Consider the following 23,999-nt stretch of genomic DNA (forward strand, 5'->3'; position numbering starts at 1 on the left):
AAGTCAAACATTTATTATTTCTTAGCTGAAATGTTAAGACGCCGGTGTGACGTTACCTTTAATTTTAATGTTCGTTTTTAAAGGGTTCTTTATCGGTCATCTCTTTCTAAAACAATCTCTGTCCTTGTCTGTCACACGTTCATTCATTTGCCGGCGTAGGCCTCAGCGATAGTGAACATAGACTGGGACAAGCTGCGCTGCGCTCGCGGTAAAATGTTGCGTGCTGGTATCGAATGACAAGTTTTGAACGGACATTTTTTTTAATTTTGTAAATTTAAGATATAAAAAAATGAGTGATTCTGCCAAAAGTGATCAGGATGTGGAGAAGATTCCGAGTCTACCTTCATCTCTCAATATCTCAAATGCTAATTCTTTGGAAGAAGATCAACCTGTAAGTAAATATTCATATCATTAGATTAAAATAGTTTTACTGTAAAATGATTTGAATGGACTGACGCACTTTAGTTGTGTAACATTGTGCAATTTTTTTATAACTTTTAAACTTGTTAATTTATAATGAGACAATTAAAATAAATTTCATGTTATTGTAAAATTAGTTTTTTTCCAATTGACACTATCAAAAAATACATTTACAAAATGCGTAAAAATATTATTTAAGTGTCGTAAGTATGTTTGTGTGGTGAAGTTTAAATGAAACGTAAAAGTTTAAAAAGCGCACTAATATTAAATAAGATCTCTAATACTTATTTTGTAGTCATAAAATATATTAATTGGTACAATCAGAATTTAAATATTCATCTTTAATTTAAAAGTGTAATATTAATTGATTTTAATAAGTCAATTAAGGAATAGTGTCTACTTTTGCGATATTTTTAATTACTTTAATTAATATAAATAGATATGTAGATTTATTTTTGGTATAACATTGTCATATCGTTCATTTTTATACTTTTAACTTTTTTAAATAAATTCTTGAGAGCGGTTACATCATAAAGCAACGAAGGCTTTGATTGTAGCTTGTCAAGTTGTTGAAACAAGAAAGCGCCGTTGGCTGAGTCTTAAAAAGTAAAAATAAGCGTATAAACTATGTGGTGTTAATAAAACATTTTTGTCATTTTGATAGGTCAATATTTTCTACATAATAATCATAAAAAAGATTTTTTTTTGGAAGTAAACAATTTGTATTGGGAAAAAAACAAAAAAAAAGCAATGGTATTAAAAATTATAAAGAATAAATTTAATGCGTTTTCTATTTATGTTTAAATACTACCTTGTACGTTTTAAAAGTAATGGAATAACCTGCTTTATATTGACTACTAAAATTGTGTACCAGTGTTAGGCGACGTTAGGATGGATCCAGATGTCGACACTGTACCGTGAATATGCCTTGCGAAAGGTTCGTTAGCTACGTTACACACGAGCGTCGTAGTTTCGTTTATCACCTACAGCGCACACTATCTACGCAGCGCTGAATAACTAGCCTACTTCCTACTACTATTAGGCTATACACGAGAGTACTTATTTATTTAGAATACATATACTTTTGTTTATACTTAGGTAAATGTTGCCATAGGAACTACAAACTTGTGAAAATCTATATCTATGTATCTATATCTATATATATATAAAAGAAAGTCGTGTTAGTTACACTATTTATAACTCAAGAACAGCTGAATCGATTTGACTGAAAATTGGTGGGCAGGTAGCTTAGAACCAGGAAAGGGACATAGGATAATTTTTACCCCGTTTCCTATTTTTTATTCCGCGCGGACGGAGTCGCGGGTAAAAGCTAGTTTTAAATATTTACTCAAACTATCACAGAGGCTACACGTGACAGTAATGTATCTGTGTCTTGTTCACATTACTATAAAAAGTTAATTTAATCAAGTCTTTACAGAAAATCTTAAAGCATTATAATAATAGATTGATCTTAATATCAAGGTTGTTGTATTCAACAATATCAATATTTAGCTCATAAGTTGTTTTACTCCACCTAAAATATATTTAGCTTTTAATAAATATTTATATTAATTTTATCAATAACTAGCTGGCGCACGCGTCTCCGTCCATGTAGAATTAAAATTAAAATAATCAAATTAACAACAGAAATACATACTGTGTCATACTACACTTATTCAAATGTTACATACCCACACAAATCATAATTATCTTGTTATAAAATATAAAAAAAACTATCCTATAGGAACCATACATTATAGTAGGATAAAAAGTAGCTTATTATACCTTCTTCCAGATTACGTTCCATTTATGAGCTAAATTTCATTGGAACACGTTAACCCAATCTAATGTTTTCTGGTAAAAAAACTTTCATTCAGATTTTCGCAATTATATTAGTAAGATTATACGAAGACATTTCTTTGAATCTGAAACAATTTGTTCCATAGTTACATGGAATTTTTAGATTTTGATGTCGATCAAAATTCCGTGGCTTTTATATCAGTTTCGCATTAATATCAGATTCCTGAATACGTTACAAACCGCACACGTATACATAGATACGTATAGACCGTATCGAGTATCGAGTCTCAACGGTATATATGTACTCGTATATTTTTAACTTTTTTACACTTCAATGTTAAGTACTTTGAATAGGTAGTTTTTGGTACTAATTGATCAAAGCGGGATATAATAATTTATATTTGAATTTATCGACGTAATATTTTTTATTTCATTTAGTTTTGTAAACGTGAGAGATATAAAATGTGATTCTGTGAGTCTTTTATATATATTAAAACTAGCTGTGCCCGCGACTTTGTCCGCGTAAAATACAGTTTTCGGGTAGCATTTTTAGTAGCCTATGTCCTTCCTCGGGCTCTGGACTATCTGTGTACCAAATTTCATTTAAATCGGTTCAGTAGTTTTGGCGTGAAAGCGAGACAGACAGAGTTACTTTCGCATTTATAATATTAGTAAGGATAATAAAAGGAAAGATTTGGATTTTCGTAGGTTTCAAAAATTCTTTTGTCATTAGAAAGCTACATTAAGCTACATAAAGATTACCGAGTAGCATAGGCTATTTTTATTACTAGATTTATTTTGTTACCCCGTGGATGAAGTCAGAAAGCAGAAAAGAACTATAGAAACAAAAAAGGTACAATTTAAAAATGTATTAGGCCCTTAAAAAAATTCGAAAATGGACACAACCAGTTTTGATTTTATAGCTTTGACATAGAGCAGGGGTCGCCAACTCGATTACAAACATTATAGGTACATCGCATGGTTTAGTTGAGTATGCTACCATGAGTTGCCACTGCCGAAAAACATGAACAAAATGTTTTTTTATATCGTGTTTTGAGAGAAGAATGACCGCAGTTTTATACAAGCGATTAGGCATTAGTCTAAACAGATTGGAATTTTGGAGTATAAAGTGTTATTCGATTCATTCGAAAGTCATTTACATATTGCAGTGCATTAAATTTACGTAGTATTCTATATTTCATCAACGAATCGCGACCGACTGATTGGTCACCCCTGGTTTAGTTATCTTCCACTCACGACTAAAATGGCCGCATAAATTTATTCCTCCGGTAACTATGTCTGCGATAGCTTGGTACGGGGAGTTTAAAACACATGGACTAGTCGTCAAATTCATTATAAACTCATCTCTGGCCACTTTTATAATTTATTCAAATTAAGATTTTTCGGAATACGTTTACAAAATCAGTAATTAAAATCTCGACATAAAATACAACGTCATCGCCGTGAACTTTGTACGCTATTTAATTAACGACATATACAGATTACACATTACTTTGAAATAGAATTAGGTACATGAAATATATCGTTACTTATTTTTTAATACTATTTAATATACTTACTATAGGTATTTAATTTTTTAATACTATAAAATATTGCTTTTAACAAAATTATTAATTTATTTACATGAGAGTACACAAGTGTTTGACCATCAAATTTCTGAAAAGTTGTAAAAATTCTGGGAATCGAATTTTTTTTTTATTCTTTAATGATTGTCGAAACAAAAGCCATAGATAGATAAACATAAAATTCTGTGTAAGACAACGTTTAAACCCTGAGCCGGCTCAAATACTGTGGGATCTCATTTTAAGTGCCTAAAGCATTCTTAAATTGAGAAACAATTATATGCATACATCTTCTTCGTAACCTCTGAATGGAATCTTGACTATGTTTATTTGCAGGCATTAAAAGCTGTTTAATAATTTTAAATTGCAAATTAATATCTTAACCACTTAATAATCTTTTAGAAATATCTAATGTCGTGTAAATATATATAATTTATACAATCTTTACAATTAAAAAGCTGCAATCTGTGTCTATTTCTAACTATCAATAAATCTATTTACTTCTTTGTTACTTTTAATTTATCTTGCTATCTTACCGATAATTATTATTTAGCGCAGTGATTGTCAAACTTATTTCTTTCACCGCCCCCTTTGAAAATCAATTATATTTCAGAGCCCCCTAATTTTTATTCAGCCCTATAACTTTAAAACCACAATTTCATTACTTTAATTAATTTCAATGCCCCCCGTTTTTTGGGCCCCTTATCGCCCCCTCCTAGGTTTCAATCGCCCCCAAGGAGGCGTTATCGCCCACTTTGGGAAACACTGATTTAGCGACTTCCTAACGTGCAACAAATTAGTTCAAGAGCAAATTCAAATAAGATCGATAAATGTAAAAAAGTTGAGCCTTCGATTATTTCTTTAAATTGAAACAAGATGCAGTTTAAATGCCACGTCATAGATTAAATCATTGTCATGACATTGAGCATATGACAGAATAATTAAAGTATTAAAAATTCACGTCTAGCTGTAGATGTACCATTTTCCAGACAATAAGCTTGCACTTTGACTGTTTACATGCTTTGCTTTTAAGAAAGGAACAAGATATTACAAATTTAATTTCATATTTAAGGAATATTTTGAAGGTTCAATTTTATTTTATTATTTTTATTAATTTAAATAAAAGTGCAAAAAGAACACGCATGTGCATAACTTAATGTTTGTTGTTTTGCACTTTAATATTTTTATGGTAGATCTTGGGCAAATTAAAATTAATAAAAAGATGACCTTAAAGGTAGTAATATTGTTCAAGTTGTTTGTGGTCCGTACAAACTGACTGGAACTGTATAACTTTGTGTTAGCAAAAATTTAAGGATTAAATATTTAAATTAGAATTAATCCTTAAATAAGAAATAAAACTTTAAATTTTAGTAAAGAAGTGTAGATACTGCTAATAATAATATTAATATTCCGGCACGTGATTTAGTTATATAACGGAAAAAACCAGATTTGTTTCTTTATAATTTTAAAGTACTGCCAATCTATAAATGGATTTTTTAATCGACTTAATCAGTAAATCTGTAATAAAATATTTTAACAAGAATATTCTACACTACTTGTAAGCAAGGTAAGAGTGTTTTAATGTGCAAGGTCTTATCCTTTTTGTAAACTTTCTCTGCCAATCCTCACTTTCATATTTACAAGATATTCAGTAGCGGTTTGGCCATAGGACGTTAAGACATACGGCAGGTCTGCATTGCGTTCATTGTATGTTAAAAGGAGTAGAATAAGTGGCTGGGGTCAATGTTCCTGTTCAAGTATACCGTGAGAAGCTTTAAGAATAGAATGAATAAGGGCTTACCAAACTAGCGCCTACCATCATTCCACTACCAGTGAATATCAGGAAGCAACGTGATCAAGCGTTAGTTTATTTAAAAAAAAGACGATTGGATATGTCCAACGTTTCAAATTATAGTTATGTGTGGGTAAGCTTAAATTTAAATAGTAAATGAGTGACCGTGGGTTTCTGAGACTAAAATCCTTGTTTAAAATATATTGTTATCTCCGTTTTGTTAAAGATAATGACAGGGATGACGATATGTTTTATACAGAGATTTTAGTCTCAGAAACCAACGGTGAATGAGACGTTTTTATGTTTAGATATTCATTTCGATAACTAGCCGGTGCATTAAGTAAAACTTGAATCGGATTTTAGAATTAATATTTGTTTAATCAGATTTATTCTGCTTTATTAATATATTATATTGAGTGTTTTAAAATCTACGCAATAAATATTCTTTAAATTTGACAAGTGGTGTTATTTCCTGATTTCATCATCATCATCAGCTCACTATACGTCCCCACTGAGGGGCTCGGAGCCTACCCCAAGTTAGGGGTGACTAGGCCATAATCAACCACGTTGGCTAAGTGCGGGTTAGTTGACTTCACACATATCATTGAATTCCTTCTCAGATATGTGCAGGTTGCATCATGATGTTTTCTTTCGCCGTAAGAACGTCGGATAAATGTACATATGTTAATCGAAAATCGAAAAACACATTGGTACATGGCGGGATTCGAACCCAGGACCTGTAGATTGCAAGTCAAGTGCTTAACTCCTGAGCCACCGACTCCTAATTTAATTAGTTCATGGACATTCTGTAGCCAAAATAGCTGAACCGATTTTGACGAGCAAGGCTAAATTTATTGAATTTGTGATCTTAGTTGGAGTGTCATAGGGACACAGCTAGGCTTACTGACATTTAGAAATTAACAAAGTAAGCATATAGTTCTTCCATTTGCCCGTAACAAGTGTTCTTAAAATAAATACGAACTAAGTAATAAATGGTTCTTAAAAAGTAATGTCTACATTTTTTCAAGTATAAATACTGATAAAAACATTCTTTTGTTTAATTTGGTTAAGTTTAAAAGTTAATGCAAATGGTCACAAATACATAAATTGTCCTAAAAAGACTAAACATTTTAACATACTTTTGGTTGTAAGAAAATATACACAGCTAGTATTTTCTTGTCTTCTTCAGGAGCCTGTGGAGACTATACAGTTTGGGAGCAGATTCACACCTCCGAAAGGCGGAGAGTCACCATTCCAAGAGGTGGAAGAGCTACTGGGATCCACGCAGCCGCAGCAGCCCTGCACTCTTGTGTGGCGTGACCTCTCCGTACACGTTAAATTAAAAGACGGCAAATTGAAGAGACTTGTTAACAATGGTAAGCTATGTAGTCAAATATTGCGAGTTTTAAGTGTATATTTTCAATTAAGCTGCCGCGCGTGGTCGTAATTTTTAGCCGACTTCAAAAAGAAGGAGGTTATCAATTCGACTGTTTTTTTTTTTTATTTAGTAGTCACGGCCGCAGAGACCACGGACCTACATTTGATGCTTTCTTGACACATCTCTTTCACTTCTTCTACATTCAAACATCTACGCATACTTGCTCGTTAGTTTGGGTGCTCTTAATACCACCCTTCTTGAGTATTTCATCAATCTAAAGGTAAAAGTCCGTCTGGGACGGCGCCGACCGACACTGCCGCTCACTTTCGCGCTATAAAATTCCTTTGTTAATCTCCATTTATTGATACTTTAAATATCTCCAAACTATTTAAGCATACCTTTTTCAACTCTACTCAAACGATCAGTGGAAAAAAGACACACTACGTGAAGTTACTGATTGTAGATTAATAAACGTATTGATCGATTTTTATAGTTTGAATTTCAATCTATTTGAATTCATGATGCAATTTTAATAAAAGAGTCTCAAAGAAACGAGAACATAGAATTGGATATTAGTTACATAATATTTACATAAAATTTAACGTAAGAATTAACAAGCTGTAATTCTCATAATTTGAGTCACTAATGTTATTCTAAATTAGTATTATTATTACCCATTGATAAATTAATTAATGCTTTTATTATGAAATCTGTCAACGTCCGCTTTTTGTAATCTTTATTAAGTCACTTTACAAATAAAAAACCAATAAAAAACATTAATTAACAAGACCGAACTTCCCGTTATTTTAACCATGAAAAAAGTCTCAATTATCATTGACTAGTATAAGTTAATATAATGTTAATATAATGTAAAAGTTGTATTTATGGATCAAAAAGAAACAATAAAGTTTAATAGCCGAAATAGAATTATATAAAAAATAATAGATCAACTCTTTTAAAATCTATATATATAAAAGAAAGTTGTGTTAGTTACACCATTTATAACTCAAGAACGGCTGAATCGATTTGGCTGAAAATTGGTGGGCAGGTAGCTTAGAACCAGGAAACGGACATAGGATAATTTTTACCCCGTTTTCTATTTTTTATTCCGCGCGGACGGAGTCGCGGGCGACAGCTAGTTAATAATAATTTTCATTCGAAAAATATAATTACAACACAATAATAACCTTTAAAATGTTCAATTTACGAATCGAAAACTTATACTTACGTATAAAAGTGACGTATCGAATCCAAGATGGCAACTAAAATGTAAAGTTTTTTTAATGTTATCTAAGATGAAATATCTTTGTCTCGGCCATTAGCATGGGAAAGCCATTTATTCGTGTCAATTTTTTTTATACTTTATTGTAGTCAGTAAGGATAAATATATGTACGTCTTACTAATATTATAGAAACTAAAGTTTGGACGTATATTTGTTACTAAGTACAAACGGATTACATTCTGAAATCATCAGAAATATGTACTCATACTCATAATTTTTTTCCCACCATAACGCGATAGGTTTAAGGTATTTGCTATTGAACTTACCACAATTTTTTTTTCTTCTATTCACCTTTGGCCATTCATGTGTAGAATATCAACTCTATTCTCAACGACATGCCTACCGAAGCTTGCTTTTATTGACTTATTCTTACGTTGTGGTCTATATTGTGTGTGAATGTCCCTGAATCCTTATCTTTAGATTGATCGACTGACTCACTGAGTGTATATCAATTTAGAACTTGGATAGTTTGTCAATGTAGTTTTACCAATATTAAAAATAAGCCGCGAATAAATAAAATGCAAATTTTTTTCATTTAATAATAATAAATATTAAATGAAAAAATAATACAAAAACCACGGCGTTACATTTTTAAGTTAATTAAAATTTTTGGTATTTACTTCAAATAAAATGAAATTAGACATAAAAAATAACAACGTATAAAGTTGGACAGTGAAACAAAATAAATGTTTCACTGTCCAACTGTACACTGTTCCCGGCGTTTCCCACATTTGAAAAAATACGAAACTCAATACATAGATATTGTGTTACTTTAGGCGGCTACTGGTATCGTTATTGATTGAACGAAGCACCGGTTTCTACCGTTAGTTATGTCAATGTCACTACTCTAATTATAGCAAACATCAAATGCTTCTCTCAGTCTTTAAGTGGCGGATAAGGGGTGCCCCTTAGGGTACTTTTTAATGAGAAATCAACATTTAGGAACTCCTTAACTCATAATTTCTCCCCGTAATTACGACAATGGAAGCTCGTGGTACACCCGTTAAATAAAAACAACACGACTTTTTTGTCATTAAATAAAGAATATCTTTTCAAATTACAGACGCTTGAGCTTCTGTACAGGTCTGCCGTCTTTATATAGAAGTTTTAAAGGAAAGTAAAGCCGGATTAGAAATATACTGTTACAGACTTTTATAATAAGATTAAAAGTATTTCAGGCAATTAGCGGACGCGGTACATTACGTTTAATGTATACATTAAACAAACAGCAACCGAATTTAAAATTACATATATATACTTAAATACTAAAATAAAATTAAGCAAAGACTATCGTAAACTGATTTACCTTTGGCTATTAATAGTATATGCATTAAAGTAAATGTACTTTGTTGGCCTTCAAAGAAAACCTATTTATATATTACCTAGATTTGGTAACATTTTAATCAGAGTCTTACGTAATTGTTTTTAAAACATTGAATCCTTCTTCAAAGCAAATGGTAGTCATTAAAAAACAATACAATTATCAATACAACATGTCTGAGAGCAATATCGTTGTATCGGAGTACTGCATTCGTGTTTGACAAAACATTAAGATTAATTTTATTACAATAAGAGCAATGTCAATAAAATTTACCGTTCATTATGTAATAAACATACAGATTTTCTGTAATAATTGATATGATAAGGCTTATCCACAGGTGAAAATACCAAGCAAAAATATTTACATCTGGCAAAATATATAACAACTTACAGTAGGCAACAGATAATAATAAATATTTTATTAAAAATTGAAAGTTACCAGTCCTGTTTTGGCTGAAATTTCTTTTTTTAACAATCTTGTTTTAAAAATGAAAATCACGTGAACAAGTATTTGGTAAGCGGTTTGGCGATAATCGTTACATTTCTTTTCATTTCATTGTATTCAGCGGGCACTGGACCTAGCGGCTTCATTTAAATTGTGGGCATATCCACGTATGGGACTACAGCTTTATTAACGAAACAATATCCTGACGTTAACTTTTTAAAAATCATGTTTATAATGATAAAGGTCTCTATCTCGTCTGGTGTTAATGGGTGGGACTATATGTGTTGTAAAAATTGCCAGTGAAATCCCATGGTAAGGTATTATTATCATTAAAGAGCCTGATCAATTTGTTTGTCAACAGTGAGCGGTATAGCAAAGCCTGGGACGCTGGTCGCTCTCATGGGACCGAGGTAAGTGAGACTAAATAATTGAATTCCTAATAACACGCTACAGTAGTTGAACTCTGACCGGTTCAACTGACTTACATTGTCTTTAATATATTCTTACAATAATAGAAAACACTTAAATATCTGAGAAAAAACTCAAAGATATATATGTGATATATATGTGAAACCAACTAATCCGCACTAGATCAGCGTGTTTCAATGAGGCCTAATCATACCTAGTTTAAGGTAGGTTCGAGCACGAGGTGATAACATTATCATCTTCATCAAATTTACCAAAATTTTTTATAATTGTCAAAGAAACCGTACGATAGTTGCGAAGTAGATAATACGATACGAGCGCGTTTGGAAAGTGTATACTCCACCTCGATATAGTGTTACAGACTTACACAACAACTGAAACGATTTAGCTATTCGACATTCGGGTTGGAGGGAGTTGACGAGATTTTTTTTTAAAATATATCTTTCTAATTCCATTACATTACATTTTATAAATAATTATAAATTATAGTATATTGAGGCGGTAACAGAAACTGTTTGTGACTATGCAGTGGTCAACTTTAGCTTACGCGGCGAATGTAGACCCTTCAAGTTCATTAATATAAAAATTTATTTGCTAACATTAATATTGAAAACATTTTTTTCGAACCCCAATTACTTATCAGGTGTAGGTATTTTCAACAGTATCGTTTATGCAAATTTCTGTTCTCAAAAAATTTATAGGATACGATTTTTAATTAATGATCATATTTTAGCTTTATAGGGTTTTATTCGACCTTGTCATTTCGAAAAAAAATACTAAATACGAGTTTTAAATGTCAAAGGCCCTCAAAAAAATTTAACATTCATTGAAATTCTTTTATTTCCCTACAAAATTGTGAGATTTATGGGTCCAATATATTCACGACCATTATAAATATGTAAATAAACCATGACTGTCAAAGCAATAAACATACATATTAGGATTCTAGGGTTAAGCACTAACTATGAGTTTATACCTACGAATCACCTATTTGTACAAGTTATGAAACCATTTTTTTTTTTTTTTACTTATGTGTCAGGCAATGGAAACCCATTGTAAGAAAAACTGTATTCAGTATTGTCTGTTATATACGAAAAGAAATAGCATTTGTAGAAAGTTATGTTATCATTAGTACACAATAGTTTAATTGATTGTGCAACAAACAGAATAGCTCGTAATTCTTATGACTAACTGTTAACAGCTTGTAATTAAAACATAAAAGATAAAAAATGACATTCGAACTTCCTCTGGTAATATTACATCATAGTTAACAAGTTCTCTTTTATTAGAGGTAATTTTATTATTAACTAGCTTTTACCCGCGACTCCGTCCGCGCGGAATAAAAAATAGAAAACGGGGTAAAAATTATCCTATGTCCGTTTCCTGGTTATAAGCTATCTGCCCACCAATTTTCAGTCAAATCGATTCAGGCATTCTTGAGTTATAAATAGTGTAACTAACACGACTTTCTTTTATATATATAGATAAGGTGATCATAAATTATTTATTCACTTAAAAGTAACAAGTAATAAGCATAAAAGATCTTAAATACTCATTAAGAAGAAAGGCAGCTTCATTCACTAACCGTAGATTTCTGAGACAGCACTGTATAAAACTTATCGTCATCCCTGTTATTATCTTTGAAAAAATAGATAATAATATGTTTTAAACAGAGATTTTGGTCTCAGAAACCCACAGTCATTGAATTTTAAATACGTTGTTGCATTCACATAGAATGGAGAAATTATGTAACGCTGTAGAAAAGAGATATGAATTAATTAGCCTTTACACTTGACTTCGTTCGAGCGTAATTTTAAAAAAAACTTGCTAAGTAATCTACGAGTATGTATTCTTCCAGACTCTGTTTTACATCTGTGCCAAATTCCATTGAGATCCGTTTAGCCGTTTTTGAGATACGTAGTAACAAACATCCATCCAAACTTTCACATCTTTATATATATAAAAGAAAGTCGTGTTAGTTACACTATTTATAACTCAAGAACGGCTGAATCGATTTCACTGAAAATTGGTGGGCAGGTAGCTTAGAACCAGGAAACGGACATAGTATAATTTTTACCCCATTTTCTATTTTTTATTCCGTGCGGACGGAGTCGCGGGTAAAAGCTAGTTTATGATATTAGTACTAAGATGTTTTATTTTTTCAGCGGTGCCGGGAAGACGACGTTGATGTCTGCATTAGCCTACAGAAACCCAAGTGAGTCAAAGATTGATATAAAATATTAAATATTTTTAGAAATAAATAAATGTCGTATATTTTTGTTATCAATGCGTGTCTGAACCATTGATCAAATTATGATAAAAACGCTGCAAGCCTGTTCGGAGAAAACTCATATAGGTTATACACAAAGAAACAAATGCTTTACGTTTTTAACGAATGTTACGCACTATGCTTTGCTACCTATGCTACTATTATACAGGATTATTTTGCATATCATATCCACGCATTTCGGATTCACATAATCACTATTAGCCGCCCTACAGTCGAATAATTAATTAAGCAGTTTTTTTAATCAATAATTGTTTTATGCACTTCCTTTCTACGTGAACTTTAACTGTGTCTGTCTTAAATTAAACTGATGACCAGTTTGCGTAAAATATAAAGATTCATTTTCTTGGCCATAAATAATACACGCACCAGACATAGTGGCATCAATTAATCGAGCAACTAACAAAATAAATAACTCTCAAAAATACCATCTGTTGCTTTTACAAGTTCAGATTTACAGTATTAGGATAGGTCAACAACATTTAATCAAGTTTTTGAGTGCTTTTCGTCAGTCCGCTCGATCTATCGATCAATCAACTAATGGAATATTTTTTCCCATTCGTCCGATCCTCATTGAAATAAAATAAATATATAAATATATGTACTTGCAAAACAGTTTTATTGCAATTTAATTAAATAAATAGTTTGTATATGTATTGATTAATGGAATGAAATATTGCTCAAATAAAATGAGGGCGCTGGACAAAAGGGAAAAATATCCCATTGGGCGGATTGATCGGTGAACCGATCCGACAAGCGGAAAACACCCAATTTGTCGCATTTGAGTTCTAGTAAAAGTCCCTGTAAGACCTTCTCATAACCATGACAGATTATATCTTGTTTTTCTGAGTTTCAATGTTTTTCATATTTTATAAATTAATAAACATAAAATATTGATAAATAAACATTAAAATAACGATGTTAATTATTATAATAAAAAAGAAACTCATAAAATTTCAAAATACTAAAAGGGCAAGCTACATTAAATATGTAAATTATTTCTTCATAAATTGTTTGTTTACACGCACGTGTTTATTACTTTGTGATGTCCAGTAACAAGTAAAACTTTGATTAAGTTTTTCTCAAACTTTTTTTTAAAACGCTATAAGTGCAAAATTTCATCACGGTTCGTTAATCCGATCCGGAGATACCTCCCAACAAACATCCATCCAACCATTCATTTAAACTACTACTACTACTAGGTACAGACAAGTGTTGACTAGGATAGTCCCACGATAGAACGCAAATAGATACATCTTTTTAACATTGATTTATAATTCATGATTATTTTAAAGGTTTTTTACTACATTATACAAAAAATACACGATTACAATACTGGTAGGTAATAATTAAGCAAAGATAAAGAAGAAGGACAACATCTATAGATTAAAAAATGTGACATTACAAATTCAATGCTGTGTTCTCTAGTTTCGGGTCATTTTGAATAACTGTCAGTTAATGTCGGCTCGTGCTCCATTATATTTACAATTCAGCATTATTCAACATGTTAATTATGCTAATTTAATTTGTGCGTATTTTAATGAAGCTTGTCATATAATAAGTAGCCTATATCATATATCAAAGTTTTGTCAGCGACGATTCAATATTATTAAACTAGAATTACCTAATTAGCTAAGAAAAAATTGCTACATCTTCCCATTTTGTTCGGCTTTTGGAATGATTTGGCGTTATAACTCAACTAACAATATTACTCGTTATCTTAGGTTCTAGGGCTGCTTAGAACATATTTTCTGTTAACAGCAGAGAATAAAGCAAACAATAGGAGAAATTGAATTTATATGTGACATACCCAATATATTCAAAAATAATTTTGTTTTATTTATTTGTTTTGAAATTCTGTTGAATACAACAACAAGGCAACATCTTATGCTTAAATCTTTTTCATAATTATGGGAAAATCAGAATATTCTATCTACTAAGTAATTTTTTTGAAAAACTGATATTTTCGCACCTTGTAAACTATTGGTATAAAAAATGTATAATGTGTTTGTCAAATTATTTGACATCGGTGCAGCTAGGTTTGATGGTTTTATCCGCATTTTAAGATTTTTGTTCACAAAAATCTTAAAATATATATATATCTTAAAATATATATAGATATTCATATCTTATACAAAAAAAATGACAAAAAATCTGAACCTTTAAAAGTCAAACATTTTAGTAAAGTTTTTTTTGCAGTTGGGACATTGATAGACGGTGAAATCGCAATGAATGGGTTACCAGTGGGCGACTTCATGCACAGAGAGAGCGGATACATGCATCAAGATGAACTCTTTGTGGACAACCTTACTGTTATCGAACACCTCTCTATTATGGTATGGCTAATAAATAAAGAAAACATTAAATTACATCACTATTTTACCAAACTAACAGATAATACTCTGCAAAAGCTTAAAGAAACAAATTGTTTACTAAACGAAAGGATAACTTAATCTTAATTCACGTATAGCCAGCGATCTTTTCATATCAGAAGCTACAGAAACTAGAAGCAAATGACCCAATTCACAATGATTTTACATTGAAAAGACTTAGAGCATATATTAACGACAGCAAGGACAAATTGATATATCAGGACAGGATATACTACAACGACTACATGATGACGACTTAGATTTATTACAACTATAGTGATAATAAAGTGCGGTATGCTTGTACAAAAGTGTTCATTCATTTGTAGCATTACTAGAGGTTAAATGATTTCAAGTATTACGTTTGTTAGCGTCATTAAACTTGAATACATCTTACATCAAAATCTTGATAATCATTCAAACCGTGGGTTTCCATTGTATACAAAAATATATTGCTTTCCCCCTTTTTTTTCAAGAGAATTAGAGAAATGATAGCCCACGGCTAGACAGTCTATACTAATATTATAATATTACCGAGATTACTATATATATTATAGTGATATACTAATTTAATTAATGTTATTTTAATATGTTATATTACTAGTTGACGCACGCGACTCCGTCCGCGCAGAATTAAAATAAAATTAATAAGTAGCCTATGTATTTTTCCAGACTATGTTCTACAACTGGGCCAAATTTCATAAAGATCCGTCCGATCCAAAACTAATGAACCGATTCAAAAATTTCTTAGACGTTTGGGAAGCTAGTTGGGTAGCTAGATAGTGTATCTCCGTGTGATATAGGCCGTGTTTATTCCTAGATTTTTTAATTTCGCGCGGACAAATTCGCTTGCTACTGCTAGTAAGATAAAAAATCAAAATCTGTTTAGTTTATTGGCAATAAATCAATATCACAATGTAATATTCAATAAATGTTTGAATATACTGAAATATTTATTTAAAAATAATCAGGTTTTTTATTACACGTCCTATAATTTTTTATTATGTTAAATTATAGCACGCGCTTCATAAATTCCTTAATTAATAAACGGCATTATTCATAGTCAACACTATTTGAATAAATCGAGGTGCCGTCTTTTAGATACATAAAAAATATTCAGATGGTAAATTTAATTTAAAATAGATCTTTTAATTGATAAATGTGATACAGGATGTCTAAATTAACCAAGATACATGATGTTTGAAAAGATTGGGAAGGCGGTAGTCACAATCTTGTTTGTAATACCTACTTATTTTTATATCATCCGGTCGTTAGAAAGTCATTAAAATTGAGACAGCAACCAGGTATATTCCTGAGCTGCAGTAATTTTTCGAAAACATAAGGGGAGTTTCTGTCTCTCCTGGGTAGTGCAATCGTCGAGGGCAGACAGCCCCAATGCGTTCTTTTGGAGAGAACTCTCTTTAGTCAAACTCGACCACCCTTGAAATGATTTAAGTGAAGATAATCGCACATAAATCTGTTTACCCTTAGAAGGCAGGGTTACCTAAAAATTTCCCCCGATAAAAAAAGATAAGCTTCTAAAATAATTGTGTTGTCAAAGTTCAAGTGTGCAAATATTAGACGGTGAATCTCCATTGTCTTAACACCTATATTGCCATCAATTTAATTTTATATAAAAACATAATTTAAAATTTACAGTATACAGATTAAAAAATTCAATTCAAAATTATTTTTACATTATGCAAATCGAGCGATGGAATTTAATTTTTTTTGAAACTCCATGAGAAATAAAACAAGAAACTAAAGCCAGTTAGCACGGTATTATTACTTACAACCTCATTAGTTATTAATTTTCATGATTGAATCCAATATTTATGTCGTCTACTCGATATGACTTGGCACGTGTCAACTTGTTTTTTAAAACCCAAGGTCAAAATTAGAGATCATTAATTCGATATCTGTAACAAAAAATTTTTGAACAAATTTTGATTTTTTTTCTACTGGTAACCGGTTATAACCTGCTTAGATTTTTGGATTTTTCCTATGTCATGGCTTTTTCCAGTTATAAAACTTTTTGGAAAATATATCCGTTGTACATATGTTTTTGTACCATAAAGTATAGTAAAGTATGTTTTTTAGGCACGTCTTCGTATGGATAGGCGGACATCAGCACTGGCACGACGAAGACGAGTCAATCAACTTCTAAGACAATTGGGACTCTATGGCTCAAGATATACTCGCATAGGAGGTTTGGAGGGACGCAATACTTTATCAGGAGGTGAACGAAAAAGACTGGCATTCGCTACTGAAGTAAGGAAATATATTCTCGTAACGTAACGTTCACGCTATGACAAATATTAAAAAAATAAATAGAAAGATTCAGTCACGTCTGGTATAGTTAAAATAGGAAGAGGAGGTTATGGCCGTGGTTACCTCAACGTGAGTAGTTCCAAGCCCCCAAAATACGAATCATTAAATATATAGGTGCAAAATTTAAACAGTATTAGTTCGTCTCGGACAATGTACGAACCAGCTACGTATTGCGTTACATTTTTAACACTTTTTATTTCAGTTATTAACCGACCCTGGACTATTGTTTTGTGATGAACCGACAACTGGTTTGGACTCGTCATCGGCACAGAAGTTAATGTCTTTGCTACGAGCGAGTGCGGTTCAAGGCAAGACAGTTATTTGCACCATACATCAACCTTCATCAGAATTGATGGCGTTATTTGACAAGCTGGTACTCCTCGCCGAAGGGAGAATAGCATTCGCGGGGAATGCTTCGGGAGCACTCAGTTTTTTTGAAAGGTACTTACGTCAAACATTCTTAAGTCCAAATTGCAGTGAGATTATTTTTTCTGTTACCAAGAACATAAATTTTTATTACACTCATACAAAAAAAATTGCCTCCCCTCTCATTTTAAGTGAAAAAACGAGATAAGCAACATTAAACTCTGTATCGTTTAATCTATATATATAAAAGAAAGTCGTGTTAGTTAAACTATTTATAACTCAAAAACGGCTGAATCGATTTGACTGAAAATTGGTGGGCAGATAGCTTAGAACCAGGAAACGGACATAGGATAATTCTTACCCCGTTTACTATTTTTTTTTATTCCGCGCGGACGGAGTCGCGGGTAAAAGCTAGTTAACATTAAAAAACAATAAACGATGGTAATTTTGATACAGTTAGATAAATTTTTCATATACTATGTTATGTAATATGTGACTTTCACTTCCCGTGGAAAAATCTGGAGACCAAGATTTCTTTGTATGGATGTTTCAGCAGTGGAAACCTATTGTAAGAAACAAAAAAGTGTCTAGACTTGGCGTACTTTGTCATTGATCTCTGATCGAGTAAAACCGTTTGTAAATAGGTTAAACGGTGACCGTAATAAGACTTTCCGGCGGTCGGCTTATCACTACTTCAAACCTATTTAAAACATTTTGCAGCTACCTAAAATCATTGTTATATTATTTTTGTCACCTTAAGATAAAAATATGAAATTATTCAAAGTTAGTGATAAAAATATGGTTTCTAACTTCGCTATCAATATTCGAAAATTAAGGAAAATTTTCGATTACATTATGCTAATGCAATTCGATGTTTCTAGTGTTTCTAAACGAGGTGATTCTATCTATAAACAATGTCTTTTGAGCAAAATTTAAGTAAAACTCAACTTCATTTTAAATTATTCATTATTTCAATTAATGATATTTCATATCGGAGAATCTCATAAAATAAATTATGTTGCATCAAGCACTTATATGTCGTTAAGCCAACAATTTATGAATCGTTTTAAATATTTGTTATATACATTATATTAATTTACATTACTTATCAATTCTTACATTGTGAAGTAAGGATTTGTATGCGAACAATATTGAATAATTAATCACGACAGCGAGATGTGTTGATATGAAACATAATATTTGCAAGTATAATGCAACATGCAACAATATCAAGAATCAATGCAAATGACTCTTATCTATCGCATACTTCAAAGAGTCAAGCATAACCGTGGATTTTCACTGCGGAAACATACATTAAACATGACCTTTTTTTCTTTTCCCTTAAGAACACTGAGATTACAAATATGTACGGGTATTTTTACAATGAAAACTCAAGAACTCAACAGTTTAGTTCTAAACATGTTTTATTTTATCGTTCCAGCCTCGGCTACCATTGTCCATTGACGTACAATCCCACAGACTTCTTCATTAAAGTGTTAGCTTTAACGCCGGGTTCCGAGGGCGCGTCAAGACACGCTATCAAAAGTGTATGCGATAGGTTCGCAGTCAGCGATGCCGCTAAGGAGTTAGATATGGAAATACATCTTGAATTTCATCTCATGGACCATGAAGATGAGGTAAGAGTTACGTAGGATTTCATTAATAATCCGATTTTCCAATAACCATATTACCGGTACATGTGTTCTAAAAAAAATGTTTGTAACGAACCCATAAACTGTATTTGTACAATTCGTCTGAAATATTTCCTGATAAAAATGATTAAGAAGTCTACAAATTCGTTATTATTTACTTAATAAAAACTACGAACTAACAAATATTGGTTTAATCTTTAGTTTTTTTTTGTACAGCAATCAAGACGAGCAAAAGAAGACAGTTTCAGACCACCTTTATTCTTCACGAAAATGATTTGGCTAGTATACAGATACATGCTAGTTATATTAAGAGATCCACGAGTACAATTACTACGTATTTTACAAAAACTAGTAAGTAATTTACTATTTCACACTATATCTATTTTTCCGCGTTCCATGCGGTCTCAACCCAATCTTAAGAACATAAAAAAATCCTTTATGATTCAAGTGCAATTGATTTGAATGTTTACAATAAATGATCCCCAATAGTAATCCAGAAATTCACATAAAGTAAGATCTTTTCCTTTTGTCTTGAGAGTGATAATCAAGTTTACTTTCAGGCTATAGCATTAACAGCGGGCTTGTGTTTCATCGGTACCGCACATTTGACTCAAGCGGGTATTCAAGACGTACAGGGAGCCCTCTTCATAATCATCGCCGAGAACACGTTTAGTCCGATGTACTCTGTGCTGAATATGTTCCCCGAGGAGTTCCCGATGCTAACTAGAGAGCTTAAAGCCGGCTTGTACTCCACGCCAATTTACTATCTGGCGAGGATGATTGCTTTGGTAAGATAATAATCGTATGAGATTTTTTTCTTCACCGAACTTTGTAAGTTCTGTTTGTAACCGAGTGTTTAGTTACTTTTAAGTATATTATTTTTATACGAGGTTCGAGCCATTATATGCATATAATCGACTGTAAATTAAAGCGATATCGACCGGTTACACTGATAAAAAACAATGCGCCTGGTATTAGAAATTAGCAATTTTACAAAACGAACAATAACTTTTTAAACTATACGTTTGAAAAATATTGCAGATGCTTTTTTAAACTAATCATTTAAAACATTACAGTTCCCCGGCTTAGTGATAGAGCCGACGTTGTTCACCCTGGTGGTGTATTACATAGCGGGTCTGCGCGCTACCGCCTTTGCCTTCAGCTTTACTGTCTTTTTATCAATTATTGTTCTCAACGTCGCTATTGCGTGTGGTGAGTAAATAACTTATACGTATAAAATTTAAAAAAAAAATGTTATTATAATTTTTGACTTTTTAAGGAATAGACTATTTTATTGAATTTAATGTTGTATTTTTTCACAGGTTCATTTTTCTCGTGCGCTTTCGGTTCAATGCCGGTCGCCATCGCCTACCTTGTACCTTTTGACTACACCTTGATGTTGACATCAGGGCTATTTGTAAAATTAAGGTAATTTTATTTTGTAATTTGACAATAATTTTGTAAAATACACCCATTTTTTTGGTAATATGCCGCCTAAATTTAACAGTAGTCATGTACCTATACAGTTAAAATATCTTTATTTTTGTTTTTCAGTTCAATACCAATATATATATCATGGATTCGACATTTATCGTGGGTGATGTATTCAAATGAAGCTATGAGTATTCTACAATGGGACGGAATACAAAATATAAGTAAGTTCTTATCTTACTAATATTGTAAATGCGAATGTTTAGGTGGATGGATGGATGAATGTTTGTTTGAAGGTATCTCCGAAACGGCACAACCGATCTTGATGAAATTTGTCACAGATGTAGAACATAGTCAGGAAGAATACATAGGCTACTTATTACGTTTTTTTAATATCGCGCTGACGGAGTCGCGGGCGACAGATAGTTCCTAATAATTTAGGTAACTCGGTACCTATTATTTATTTAAGAATGCATCTTACTTGTAAAACAAAATGAAGTGAAACAAGATAAATAAAACTACTTACTTCCCGAATTTTCTTACAAATCTTCGTAAAAAATACAGATTTTAAAAGATTCCTTCTAAACACGAATTACTTCTATCAAAATACTAAATAAAATAATCTTCTAAACTGCTAACCTTTAAATAAACAATATATTCTAGCTTGCATAACGTCGGGCAACATGACTGATGGCCCTTGTCTGAGCACGGGCGACGAAGTGCTGGAGCAATACGACTTCCGCACCAACCAGTTCTGGACAGACGTCTTCGCTCTTCTCATACTTTGCCTCGGGTTCCATCTACTCGCACTTATAGCACTAAGGTTTCGTACAAGAAGAAAATAGACAAATCTCTAGTTTTACAATTATCAACCTATCAGAGGAAAAGAGTCACATTTGTTATTAAATCACATAAAAGATGTTACTCTATTCATTATGTCAGCACTTTTCTAAGGTAAAAGTGTTTTATTTTATGGTTATGAATTATTTTTATGTTTTTTTAAACGCGTGTCGAATTATGTCAAAGAGTTTTTTTTTTAATTTACTGCATGTCGTTGAAACTAAATTATGAATAAAAATTGAAAATACTAATGAAACCTTTTTGTTTTATTTTAAATACCTAAATTATAACAAGCTGATTTACTTCGCAAAGGAAAAGTTACCTATTCATATTTATAGTGTGATTAGTTTTTTAGTTCGCTAGTTTTTTCTCCAATGCATATTTTAAATAAAATGGGTCAAAATACAATTGCTGGCTTCTCCATAGTGGAGGAAAAATTTAATAACTATCAAAAGGTAGACGGAGGATTAGGTTTGATTAAGTTAAAATTGTTAGGTGTCTAATAATAAAAGTTTCATCGCGATAGCGCGGTCTGTTTACGTTTATACTTTTTGAGAGTATTTATTTAGAGGAAGAATAATATAAATAGATACTTACATTTTATGTAAAATGTTGTAGTCTGTTAAATATGTAAGTATATGTAAAAAACTTAAACATTAACTTTTCACATTGTTTATTTTCGCAAACTACTTATGTCAAACCAAAATTTGTCTTAAAATAAAAATAAAAAAATGTTAACAAATGTAAAACTATTTACATATATCAAACGGTCCTCAATAAACATGGCCACCGGATGTTGAATTTTTCAGCGACGATTTTAGAATTTTTAAGATGTTAAAAGCATCTCTTAATAATATAAATGTCATCTAAATATTTTATTAGAATAAAATATCTCTACGAATTCTTTTAATTACGTTTATTTTGTTATTGAAATAAAAAAAGTTAAATTTTAATTTTTGTAGCGACATCTTCGTTGCCGGAATAGGTAAAAATTAAACTGAACCATAAAATCGTCAATTGTCACCACACCTAAGGTCTTAATAGTTCAACGGTGTACGTAGAGATGGCGCTACTTCTGTTCAGTCTGTTACCTGGGCGACCGGCTTGTGCTTGCGGCGCAAGCGTAGTTCAAATTCATCCGCCATATTCGTCGTGTCAGACGGAGTGCAGTGTACGGCTGTGTCATGTTTTAACGTAAACTGCACATAACTTATGACAACGAATCATTTTTGGTGCTTGTTTCGTGTAAAGAACGTTGAAAATATGCGATCCGATGGAGTTTCGAATGGACACTCGTGTCGCTTGTTGAATAATAAACGTGCAACGAACTGTGCATTCGTGTGTTTATGATAACAGCATTAACAGTAATCCTTGGTCGCGTATTGTTTTTATCCCATGCCGTCGTTGGTGTATTATGTACCTTAGTGGTATTATGCAAGATAATATAACCGTGACCTTCGTATTCGTGACCGTGCTTATGATGCTTTTTGAGGTTAAAATGCAGCTAGGATTTTGACTGACTGCGCCGAGCCATAAGGTTAGTAAGATTTTCCTTTATCTGTTGATAACTTAAGTTTATCTTGCCCTACATTTGTCCGGCCACTAAATTATAATACACTTGCTAAATGGAATATTTTGTGTATTATACTTGCTAATAATAAATATACAAGTTTTTTTTTACTTTTTAGGTTTTACAAAGCATGTTGTGAATGCTATAAAATATATTTTGACGTCAGTTATTCTCAACTTCTAAGTTAAAAAGCGTATTCAAATATTGAATTTGAAAGTATGGCGGTTGGTTGATCCGGATGGCCAACCTATAACGTGGTGCGGGCCGGCGCGGCGAGAATGCAACCTCACTGCGGGACGTAAAAAAGGGAATAAAACAAGCTTGTAAAGGACGCGCCATTGCTTATCCAAATACTTTCGGTACTCCGTATGCTCACAGGACCGTTTATTGAGTTGAACAAGGTAGAGACATCGAATAAAATACGTTCGCGCCAAAATACTTACGTAAATATTCCTTTTGCAGGTTCCTCATACTGTTAGTATATTTAAGTATAATTATCAGATTTATTATTATCTCAAAGGAGAAAACATGTGTTAATCGTTGATTTTAATAACATGGTTTTAACAAGTATTTAATGACATAATATCCATACATTACATGTTGTTTTCAGGCCGTCATAACATAAAATTGATAACAACTTCATCCTACCTATGAATTATCATCAGTTATCGATGTTCGGCTTATCAAGAATTAATACTACAGTCTA

At 31.9% G+C, this 23,999-nt stretch overlaps 1 protein-coding gene across 1 annotated transcript; it reads left to right on the top strand.

Moving 5' to 3' along the window:
• Positions 1-172: 172 nt before the first annotated feature.
• LOC106718436 (protein scarlet) lies at positions 173-21,887 on the top strand. The gene is made up of 14 exons (XM_045677811.1): positions 173-391; positions 6,785-6,971; positions 10,383-10,431; positions 12,613-12,662; positions 14,934-15,070; positions 17,204-17,374; positions 17,637-17,875; positions 19,242-19,437; positions 19,669-19,803; positions 20,013-20,240; positions 20,529-20,664; positions 20,775-20,880; positions 21,007-21,107; positions 21,547-21,887. The coding sequence occupies exons 1-14, from the start codon at positions 290-292 to the stop codon at positions 21,726-21,728; spliced, it is 2,019 nt and encodes a 672-aa protein (XP_045533767.1). The 5' UTR covers positions 173-289; the 3' UTR covers positions 21,729-21,887.
• The last annotated feature ends 2,112 nt before the right edge of the window (positions 21,888-23,999 follow it).

Source organism: Papilio machaon, chromosome 4 (genome assembly GCF_912999745.1).
Source record: "Papilio machaon chromosome 4, ilPapMach1.1, whole genome shotgun sequence".
Lineage (NCBI taxonomy): Eukaryota > Metazoa > Arthropoda > Insecta > Lepidoptera > Papilionidae > Papilio > Papilio machaon.

Bases quoted from the DNA above. Each gene is read 5' to 3' on its own strand.
- LOC106718436 (XM_045677811.1), top strand. From the start codon at position 290: ATGAGTGATTCTGCCAAAAGTGATCAGGATGTGGAGAAGATTCCGAGT. The intron at 392-6,784 runs GTAAGTAAATAT...TGTCTTCTTCAG, and splicing joins CTTTGGAAGAAGATCAACCT to GAGCCTGTGGAGACTATACA. The intron at 17,375-17,636 runs GTAAGGAAATAT...TTTTTATTTCAG, and splicing joins GACTGGCATTCGCTACTGAA to TTATTAACCGACCCTGGACT.